The following is an 11,094-nucleotide window of genomic DNA, read 5'->3' as shown; positions in this document are numbered from 1 at the left end:
ATATATTTAATATCAAAAATATAAAATTTTTTATCAGCGTATTTAATAAATATTATATAGAACAGAATAATTTTTTCAGTCAAAAAGATACTCTAATTTTATTTTTAACTGAAAGCTTTTTTTTATTTTTACTTTGCTATCCAAGTAAAACCTCATTAGAACCTAGCTTGTTAATTAATGCGACTTTTTTATATTCATAAAAAAATTGATTATTTTATCATAAAAATTTATTTGCAACAAAATTGATTATTTTAGTAATTAATTATTTTATTAAAAATTATATAAAAATATGATAATTATTAACTTCTGACTTTTATATAACATTTTTATATTTATGATGATATAAATAATATAGCTAGATATAATTTTGATATGTTATAAATAAGGGTGTTCATGATCCGATCTTACTCAAAACACATAAACTTAAAGTTAATTTTTTTGTCTATGAAAATGATCATATGAGTGATATGTTTAGACATGGTAAAAATTTCTGACACGGGTACTCTCGAGGATTTACTCACTAGAAGACAGATATATGACTGATTTCTACTCGTGAAAACGGGAGACGGGACCCAATATACTAAACAGGGTGGGGGACGAAGTTAAATATGCAACCAAGAGAAGAGAGAGACCAAGCTACTCATTTAAGTATGTCGTCGCCACTATCAATACCTTCATGTTCAAGGGAGAAGAAGTTTAGTCATGAATTTTGGCAAGCTGACTTTGCTGCCCATGTAAGTGAGAAATAATATGTATTTATTGATACAAAAAGCGAGTTAGATTATTATCTTAAAAAAAGACCTGTGTCACAAACTGAAGATAACTTTGATATCTTAAATTGGTGAAAATCAAATGGCACAAAATTTTTCACTTTGAAAGCGATTGCTAGAGATTTTTTGGCGATTCCTATATCTACAGTTGCTTCTGAGTCTTCATTTAGTACTGGTGATCGATTTGTTACACCACATTGTAGTAGGTTGTGTCTAAATATGTTAGAGACTTTAATGTGAAATCAAGATTGGTTTTGGAATGAATTTGGAACCACAACTAACATAGGATTTGAGTGCTATACAATTAATAGCATTGAAGCAGATGTTGATGTAAGAAAATTACTAAATTATATACAATACTATTTTTTTCATATTATTGACTTATTCATGATTTATTTTACGATTTTGACTTTTAATTGTGTTCTTCTTTTTTATGTAGGATTCAAACAAATCGAAATTTACCATCACTATCATTACTTCATGAAAAAAGGTTTGAGGATTCTACAATGTGATGAATTGTGCTTTGTAGTTTTTAGATATATTTAATACTTTGGTTATTTTATGGATATGTTTAATATTATTTGTTGTTGTTAACGTTGTTAATGTTTTTGGAGACAAGGAACATATTGTTAATATCTTTGTTGTTAATGCTTTAGAAACAAGAAACATGATGATTGATATAATTTTTTCATTTTTTTTCATTTTTTTCATTTTTTTTATCTTTTATAAATTCATGGATATCCGTGGAGTTCCCAATTTTCGGCGGATACGAGGTTCACGTTACTCGTGGTAGGAACGAGATGGGCAGAGACACAAATTGGATATGTCCCCGCCTCTGTAGGTACCTGTTGCCATGCCTAAATATACTCAAATATTGTAATTTTTTATTTGTTTTTAATTGTGAAAAGTACACAAATTAAAAATTTTAATTTTTTTACTTTTTTTTTCAATTTCTCTATACCTCAAATTAAACGATTTCTTATTCAGTTATTTGAGAGTAACACTCCAATATAATCCAAAAAAATATCATTGTTAACTCAATAACTCAAAACATATTTATTCAGTTTAAGATTTGTTATTTTACAATATAATTATTGAGTCATGTTTGAAAAGTTAAATCTCATTTTGGTTTTTAAAATTGGCGACTTGCACTAATTTAATTTTTGACATCTCAATTGCTACAATTTAATCCTCTAGATTAAAAAAAGTGCATCAATATAGTTCCTTGTATATTTTTCGTCACCGGAGTTCAACGTCGTTAGTAACGTGACTCAAGTCTTGCTATGCTGGACATATTAAAACAACATTGTATGCATTTTGGCGCTAAAAAAAAGCATTAAACAACGTCGTTTGAGAGTTTGAACAATCTTGTCATAACCAAATTCATTGTCATAACCCTCAAACAACATCGTTTAATATATTTTTTAGCACCAAAATTTGCGTATGACATCGTTTTAAGATGTCCAACGTAGCAAAACTTGAGCTACGTCACTAACAGTATTGAATTTCGGTGACAAAAAATACATAACAAAATACATTGGTGCATTTTTTAAAATTTAAAGGACCAAATTGTTGCAATTAAAAAGTGTTGGGAATAATACACTATTTTTCCTTGAGAAAATACCTTTCACAGAGAAATAAAATAGACACAATCACAACACAATAATTTAACGTGGAAACTCCAATTACTGGAGAAAAAACCACGGCCGTTGCCAAATGACAACCAGAGAATATCACTATGTGAAAATTGTTACAACACATAGACTTCTTTCTCTCTAACACCGGCACCTCAGTACACCCACATTCTCAAAACAAATATTTAACTACACCTCACAACACTCTCTAATCAAAAGGTATAGAGAAAAAGAAAAGTCAGATACAAGCTTTAAGTATTTCCGACTGGTACAAAAAATATGGAGAACTTAGTCTCATATTTATAGTCTAGGCCACCCACTCCATTTGCTATCCTAAGCAATGTGGGACTAATTCAACCAAATTCTAACAATCTCCACCTTAATTGAAATAGTCACACATCTTCAGCTTCCATAGTCAACACCGACAATTCTTTGCTGCCATTATCTATACCGACAATCATAGTTCAAAGAACTATCATACTCCACCATGAAAGTATACTCACTTGGAATTAGACTACTCCAAGTATTTCGCTTAGTACAGATCGAAACCTTGCTGAAAATTCATGGTGTAACTTCCAAATTGGCTTTTCCTGAAAGTTCTTCAGCCATCGACATAATTCCGCCACACACCTTGCATCTCAACGCCAACCAATGCCTGTGTGCAATTGTGGACCCGATTGCCACAACTTATCCTTATCCATGGCAGTGCGGTAATACCATGAGGATACTTCTTGTCTTCTAGAGAACATCATCTTCTCTCATAGAGAGAGCAATATTGCAAGTATCAGATTGAGAGCCTTTTTCTGAAACCGCATTACCTGGATAATTTCTCTTTACATGCCCAGACTTTCTACATTTCCAACATGTTACACTCCTTCCACGATTTCCTTTTCCATAATTGTCATCTCTAACTACAAGTGCCAAATCTGATGAAGTGATACCCTCATTTTTCATTCTTCTTTCTTCAACAATGAACTTACTGGCAACTTCTTCAAAATTCAGAGTTTCCTTCCCATACATTAAAACAGGTTTGATATACTCATAGGAAGAAGGGAGAGACAATATGAGCCTCAGTGCTTTATCTTCATCATCAATTTTTACTCCAATTGCCTCTAATTCAGAGACAATACCATTGATAGCACTAAGATGGTCGGAGATTTTCACATTGTGATCCATGCGTAGATTATGGAACTGCTCCTTCAATAACAACCGATTTGAGATGCCCTTTACCTGATACAACCCTCCGAGTTTATCCCAAAGTTCCTTGGCTGTTTTCATTCCTTACACATTTGCAAGAACATTCTTAGCCAAACACAGGCGAATAGCACTTGCAACTCTCAAATCTAGTTCCTCCCATTCTTCATCCTTCATACCAGAGATCTTTTCCTTCAACGCCTTGTGCAAACCTGATTGTATCAACACATCCTTGACTTGTATTTGCCACAAGCCAAAATTGATTCTTCCATCAAATTTCTCTATTTCAAGCTTCATAGCACTTGAATATCCTGACATTGTTGCAACCGTATACTGGAATAGTATAACTCAACTGTATACCGTGCACTAGGAACGGTTCCCAGGAAAGAGAGGTGGGTCACAATGGACACACTTAAATACCAGGTTTTTCCTTAGCCATAACCTTTTCAAACTGCACTCTCACAGTGTCACACTGCCTTCCAACAACAACAACAACAACCAAAGATCAACCTCAAGCTATACGACAAAATTCTTTTCTGATGTGGAAGGTCAGACTAGACTGTAACCACAGAGCATACTAAGAATAAATCCCACCGAACCGAAGCTCTGATACCACTTGTTGGGAATAATACACCATTTTCCCTTGAGAAAATACCTTTCACAGAGAAATAAAATAGCCACAATCACAACACAAGAATTTAACGTGGAAACTCCAATTACTGGAGAAAAAAACCACAGCCGTTGCCAAATGACAACCAGAGAATATCACTATGTGAAAATTGTTACAACACATAGATTTCTTTCTCACTAACACCGGCACCCCAGTACACTCACACTCTCAAAGCAAATATTTAACTACACCTCACAACACTCTCTAATCAAAAGGTATAGAGGGAAAGAAAAGTCAGATACAAGCTTTAAGTGTTTCCGACTGGTGCAAAAAATATGGAGAACTTAGCCTCATATTTATAGTCTAGGTCACCCACTCCATTTGCTATCCTAAGCAACGTGAGACTAATTCAACCAAATTCTAACAAAAAGTTAGAGACTAGATTAGTACAACTCGCTAATCTTTCAGAGACTAAAGTGAGACTTAACTCCATGTTTAGATCATGGTTCAACAGATCTGATAAAGATTATAATCATATTCTATAACTAAAATAATATATTTTATCAAGAAATTAATATTAGGGTAAAGTATACTTTTTGTCCTTAAAATTTGGCAAAAATTTCAAAAATACCCATAAATTTTATTTTGTTTCAATTTTGTCCTAGAAGTTTTCAATTTGCATCAAATATACTCTCAACGGCTAAATTTTCAAAAAAATTTAAAACCAATCTAACAATAATGCATGAAAATTATGCTTGATTTGCTTGTATTGAGGGTTGTTTTTATGAAATTATTGTTGAATTGGTCTTAAATTTTTTGAAACATTAGCCATCAGAGGTATATTTTATGCAAATCGAAAATTTTTGGAATAAAATTGAAACAAAATAAAACTTAGAGATATTTTTAAAACTTTTGTCAAATTTCAAAGACAAAAAAATATATTTTATCCTTAATATTAAAATATTATGTTTTTCATTTCAACTGATATTTTTTATATTATATAATATCGTTTTTGCTTTAAAATCATTTATTTTAGTATAAATATTATATAATAATAATCTTTAAAAATAAAATTTTATTAATTCGTTAAAAAAATTATATAAAATTCTATATATATGAAAGTCGATCCAATTTAAACCATTTTATTTTAAATTAATTTAAAATCGAATTATAGTCAATAGAATGTAATTCTAATTAAGTCCAATCCAGCTCTATCCATATACCACTCTAGTTGCGAGCTTAAAAACTTTTATCAAAATATTGTTAGGTCTATCTCCTAAATTGTGGTCCAAAAAGGCAAAAACAAGGTTTTTATCAAAATTAAATCCATACACATATACAACATTAAGAAGTACTATTTTCTTATGGCCTTTTGTAGATAAAAAAAAATATCTGCAACTCTTATCCAATATAAATGATAAGAAAGATAGAAATGCAAGATGCAAAGAGACAAAAAAGAAACCTCAGAAAGCCAATGGTAATGGTCCTCTATATATTTTACTAATAATGTTATCATCCAAAACATGTCTAAATCAAATCCTTCAACCTTCAATATAACAAACACATTCAAGATTCAACAAACAGAGAGATAGACATAGGAAGAACATGGCAACTCATCAATTGAACCACATGTTCAAAACATCCATGGTGAAGAATCACAAGAAACAACAACCAAGAACACCAAGGTTCCATGTCTTCAACAATGCAACAACATCTTCGACCACCACTCCTATGAGTGCTAGGAAGCTCATAGAATCTGGCACCGTGAAAACTATATTTCCCAAAGATGCTTCAATTGCCATGAATTCTGAAGGGTTTCTTCTCCTTGATGTTAGGCCAACATGGGAGACAGAGAAGGCACGTGTTGTTGGGTCTGTGCACGTGCCAATCTTTGTTGAAGACACAGATAATAGCCCTGTAACATTACTTAAGAAATGGGTGCATTTTGGTTATATTGGACTATGGACTGGTCAATATCTAACTACATTGAACCCTGAGTTTCTTGCTCAAGTTGAAGTGGCTATTCCGGATAAGGGTACCAAGGTTCTTGTGGCTTGTGGAGAGGGATTAAGGTTAGTGTATCTAGCTGGATGAGCTTGCTAATGTTAATTTAATTTCATGATTAATACTTTTTGTGAATTTTTTTTAATATATTGGATTATAATTAGTTAATTCTTAAAAAATGACCTAAATTATGTGTTATATGTTATTGTGGGCTTTTACAAAATATTTGTCGATGCCTATTATCACATAGTTTAGCTCAATATATTAAATCATCTAACAATTTTTAATTATCATCTTTATATGAATACATTTTCACGTGAATAATCACTAAAAAGAAAAAAACTCAACAAGCAGAACTAACAAGTTGATCATGGCAGTGAAGCTAAATGATTGTTGGTTTTGGTGAGTGATTCAGGTCAATGGCAGCAGCTTCAAAGTTATACAATGGAGGTTACAAAAATCTGGGATGGTTAGCCGGCGGCTTCAGCCGATCAAAGGACGACGACTTCCCTGGGATCGAAGGAACAGAGAAGTTGCAGTATGCTACAGTTGGAGGAGTCTCTTACTATTTTCTTCAGTTGCTTATACTTCTACAAGCAGTGGGTAAATGATGATAAACCATTAGCATATATGTTTTATTCTAGTGGCTGAGAAGTTATATAGGAGTTCTACTTACTTGAAGAAAAAGATTCAATCCAATTATCTATTTCTGTGTAATTTTATTTTGATTTTCACTTGAAAAAAAAAAGAAACATTTTTTGAACAGTAGTTGAACTTGAACCTGGCATAGCCAGAAATAGAAAAATACAACTAATAACAAATTTTAAATTACACTAATAGCAACAAGTTAATAATTAACACACATAAGGATATTATTATATCATGATATTCTGTTACAACAGTTGTCAATATATACTAATCTAATTATAAAAGACAATCAATACACAATAGCTGATGAACATAAAGAGAAAAACCAACTATAATAATCATCATTCATCTTTTTTTGTTTTATTTCATCATCCAAGACTACCCTTGATTAATTACTTGACTACTTAAGTTGTCTATCATCACCTAATTCATCACATTTCTATATACATACTAGAGCTTTTACCTTTGTTTTTTATTGTATCTTCTTCTATTGGTGATTAATTATTATTTAGAGATGGGTGAATAAGAGGCAAACGGATCCAAGAGTATAAGACATGTAATAGAATATGGATGGACATTTTTGGGGTTGTCTCAAGAAAGGATGGTACAAGGTCTGAATGAACCTTCATGTGTGATTTGATCATTTTTTGAGTACATATTTAATTAGCAATAGAAGTTCATACATCCAATTCAAAAAAGTAGTACATATTGAACTTTGTTTTTTTTTTAATTTGTAGTCTTGTTAATTAGACAAGCCATGCCATCTTTCTCATGTCAATGTGGTAGCTTTGCAATAATGTGCAGGGTTCAATATTGTACATGTAGACTTATTGTACCTTTATTATTATATAAGCATATTTTGACTATATATTTGCTAAGTTTTATGGGAACGATAGATCGAGATATATAAGAATAATTTTTTATTTAATAACTTAAAAGAAATATTTAAAATAACATGTCCATTTCTTAAAATTCATGATCTTATTGAAAATTGTATAATACATAGAATGTTATATTACACAGAAAGTTCCACGGAGGAGAACGGGTTACACCAGTCAAACATAGCTTAAGCCATTATTCATGACAAACATTTTTTACATGATGCAATGCAGTTGTAATCTCCTTCTCCAAAGAACTTTTCTTTTAGCTCAGGAGCATGGCACCTTAGGCTCTTCCAACCATTTCCACACATTCAACAAACCAGTCCCATCTCCAGTAAAGAAGAGTCCGTTAGGGCCTATCTCAAAGGATCGAATTTCTTGTCTTGTAAACAATCGACCTCTCTCTAAAAACCTGTAGAAACAGGCATAGTAAGTAAGTAGCTACAACAGCAAGAAAAAACAAGAATAATATAATACAGAGACATTGCAAGACAACTAGATGCAAGCTTGATGGTCACTCACGTCGGCAATTCATACATACGAACTGAATTGCCTTTGCACGAGCAGAACAATATTGGTTTCGCCTCTGCATCAGTCATCCCATACAGTCCAAGAACAGCCTATAATAAAAAATAAATAAATAAAATAAAATAAAAATATGAATTGTACAAACCAATAACCTCCTTCATAACCAAAATTAAAATATCAGCCAGTACAAATATTGGTGGGTTAAACTTACATTTTTTTCAGTGTGAGTGTATGCCACCTTCAGAATTCCCTCCTCAGTGCACACCCAAACATTGACCGTGCAATCAGAAGAACTCGATAACAAGTAATGGTCCCAACAAATAAGTGATGTGACTACGTCAGAATGTCCATTAAGTGTCATTGTGCACTGTAATGTATCAAGGTCCCAAACCTATAGAGAACAGAATAACAATTACAAATGAAACCATTTACCAAAAAAAATATTGTGAGGATGGTGTAAAAGCTCTACATGAAAGATAACTCACATTGAAATAAATAAACCAACACACTGCTAGTTGACAGAAACACTACCTTAATGCTATGGTCCATGGACCCAGAATAAGGCATCTTGTAGCATCCAATAGCAAGACAAACCACCGGTTTAGTATGACCACTCAGTGTTGCAACCAGTTCGAAAGGAGACTCAGCTTTGGGATCAGAGCTGACTCTCCAAGCATAAATAACACCATCCTGCAATTTAAATAAACAGATTATTCAAAAACGAAGACAACAGAACTAGCTGAAATATGACAACTCTAATCAAGCAACAAAAGTAGCAAATGGCTAACTATAAACAAAGGTTGAAATTACAACAACCATAAATCACTGCAAGGCAATTTACCTCTGCTCCAGCAAGGAGGATATCATTGCCAACATTCAAGGACAGGACTTGCCCCATAGGTCCATCAAGAGTAAAATCTGCACCGGTTTGAATATTCCATGCCTTAACAACAACTTTCATTTAAAAAAAAAAAAAAATAGAGGAGTGGAATATGAACTTACCTTCACAGCATTCTTCACACCGGCAAATATCCATGAGCCCTCAGATACCAACGAGGTTACTTCAGAATTAAGGTTTATCACACCAAGACAGCGGCCAGTGTTGCAGTCCCACACCCGAACTGTGCCATCAGTGCTGCCAGAATAAAGTTTGTCCGAACCAGCCGGCAATGCAATCCCGGTTACAGCCTGTCAACATTTTTTGATAACATAGAAGGATCCAACTTAATGGCACTTATTAAGCAATTTAATTTAGAGTAAACATTTTAGAAAATAATTTTCTTAAAGCTCAAACTTCTTTCAGCTACAATATTTTTGTACCATCCAAATTCAAAATCAAGGCAATTCACTAAACAATTAGTTTGGCAAAAGAACTAAATAGAATATACTTTCATGTGTTTATATCAAATAATAAAAGGTCGAATCAGACATCTATACCTTCTTGTGTTCATGAAGCCTTGCAAGTGTAGAAAACCCATCACCATAAAACCATGAATGCAAATTCTGGCACAGGTCACCATGCACACAAGTGTCAGTCATCCAATATTTACAAATACTTCGTGATTTCTCCACAGGAGCCTCAGCAATAACGGTGTCCACATCTTCCACATCTGCAGTCTTTTCAATTAATACAGCCTTTTGTACACACTTGGTTGGCTCCTCAACGGACACAGCCTCTAGTCCACACACTGTAATCTTCTCATCAGACATAGCCATTGGTTCACACTTGGTTGGCTTCTCAACAGACACAACAGCCATTGGTGCACGATTTGCTGGCTTCTCGAGGGTCTTCGATGCGCAATTTGTTGGTTGCTTTGAATGCTTATATGTGGTATTGCCATTATAGTATGCATTCGATGGCAATGTTGGTGAGCTATGCGAAAATCTACAAGGATTTCGGTTGCATCTCCCAGCTAGCCAATACTTACATGTCGGTGGTGTTGTTCGCCGGAAACGTTCACTCCTCCTTGTTGTGGTTATAACAGCCATAATACTATGAAAAAAAGAAAGCACATTCCAAATAACATCAGGCACACAGTACTCCCATGAATAAGATCCTTCATTGCTTATTTATCTCTTCCAAAACTCAAACAACAACCCAAGAAGAAGAAGCTGCAGAATCCATGGCCTCTTCAAAACCGAAATTCCGTTACTCCCCCAAGTCTCCATAAACCCAATGTAACACCACTTAAGTAAAATACAAATTATGAACACCAATGGAAAAAAGAAATTTCATATGACCAAATCAAACAAAACCCCCCAAATTATTTAATCTTGCTCTCCAACACGCCAAACTACTGTATCGACGGTGATAATGAAATTAAGAGGAACCCTAAAATAAAAACCCTAACTTTCGACCAGGGAATGGCGTGGAGCTTCGGCGAGGCCAATCCAATCGGAGAGAACAACGCTTCACGCAGTGCATTCATCGCAAAAAAGGAGAAAATGACCCAAATAGAGAATTCCAAAGAAGGTAGCGTTCTGAGAAACAAACCTGAGTAGAGAGTAGAACTGGGATAGTAATGCGTAATCAGAGTCAGAGAGATTCAGAGAAAAAGAAAGTGTTTGTATGATAATTCAAAGGAAAATTTGAGTGAAGGTCCTCTTATTTATAGGTTCTGGTTGACGGTTTAAGATTTTAGACTTCGTGGTTTGGGTAAATAAGGAAAGAGATTTCATAAGAGCTTAAATTAAATTAAGGTGAATGCTATGGTTTCTAAAAAGTGGTACCTATTTATTAAAAATGGTTAAATATTAATATTTAATTTAAAAAATATAAAAATAAATTATTTTTAAAATTTCAAAATTTACCATAAAAAATAAAA

The 11,094-nt window shown here is 33.2% G+C and overlaps 2 protein-coding genes across 2 annotated transcripts; one reads left to right on the top strand and one right to left on the bottom strand.

Moving 5' to 3' along the window:
* The first annotated feature begins 5,719 nt into the window (after positions 1–5,719).
* LOC107475158 (rhodanese-like domain-containing protein 10) lies at positions 5,720–6,929 on the top strand. The gene is made up of 2 exons (XM_016094777.3): positions 5,720–6,280; positions 6,628–6,929. Exons 1-2 carry the CDS (start codon positions 5,814–5,816, stop codon positions 6,821–6,823), a joined length of 663 nt encoding a protein of 220 aa, XP_015950263.1. The 5' UTR covers positions 5,720–5,813; the 3' UTR covers positions 6,824–6,929.
* An 893-nt stretch (positions 6,930–7,822) lies between these two features.
* Positions 7,823–10,913, bottom strand: LOC107475157 (zinc finger CCCH domain-containing protein 48). Its single transcript, XM_016094776.3, has 8 exons — positions 10,764–10,913; positions 9,707–10,262; positions 9,272–9,457; positions 9,111–9,212; positions 8,801–8,959; positions 8,481–8,660; positions 8,264–8,361; positions 7,823–8,153 (listed from the first exon to the last, which is right to left on the bottom strand). The coding sequence occupies exons 2-8, from the start codon at positions 10,256–10,258 to the stop codon at positions 8,009–8,011; spliced, it is 1,422 nt and encodes a 473-aa protein (XP_015950262.1). The 5' UTR covers positions 10,259–10,262; positions 10,764–10,913; the 3' UTR covers positions 7,823–8,008.
* Between the last annotated feature and the right edge of the window lie 181 nt (positions 10,914–11,094).

Source organism: Arachis duranensis, chromosome 2, assembly GCF_000817695.3.
Source record: "Arachis duranensis cultivar V14167 chromosome 2, aradu.V14167.gnm2.J7QH, whole genome shotgun sequence".
NCBI classification, from domain to species: domain Eukaryota; kingdom Viridiplantae; phylum Streptophyta; class Magnoliopsida; order Fabales; family Fabaceae; genus Arachis; species Arachis duranensis.
This window is presented reverse-complemented; position numbering and strand designations above follow the sequence as displayed.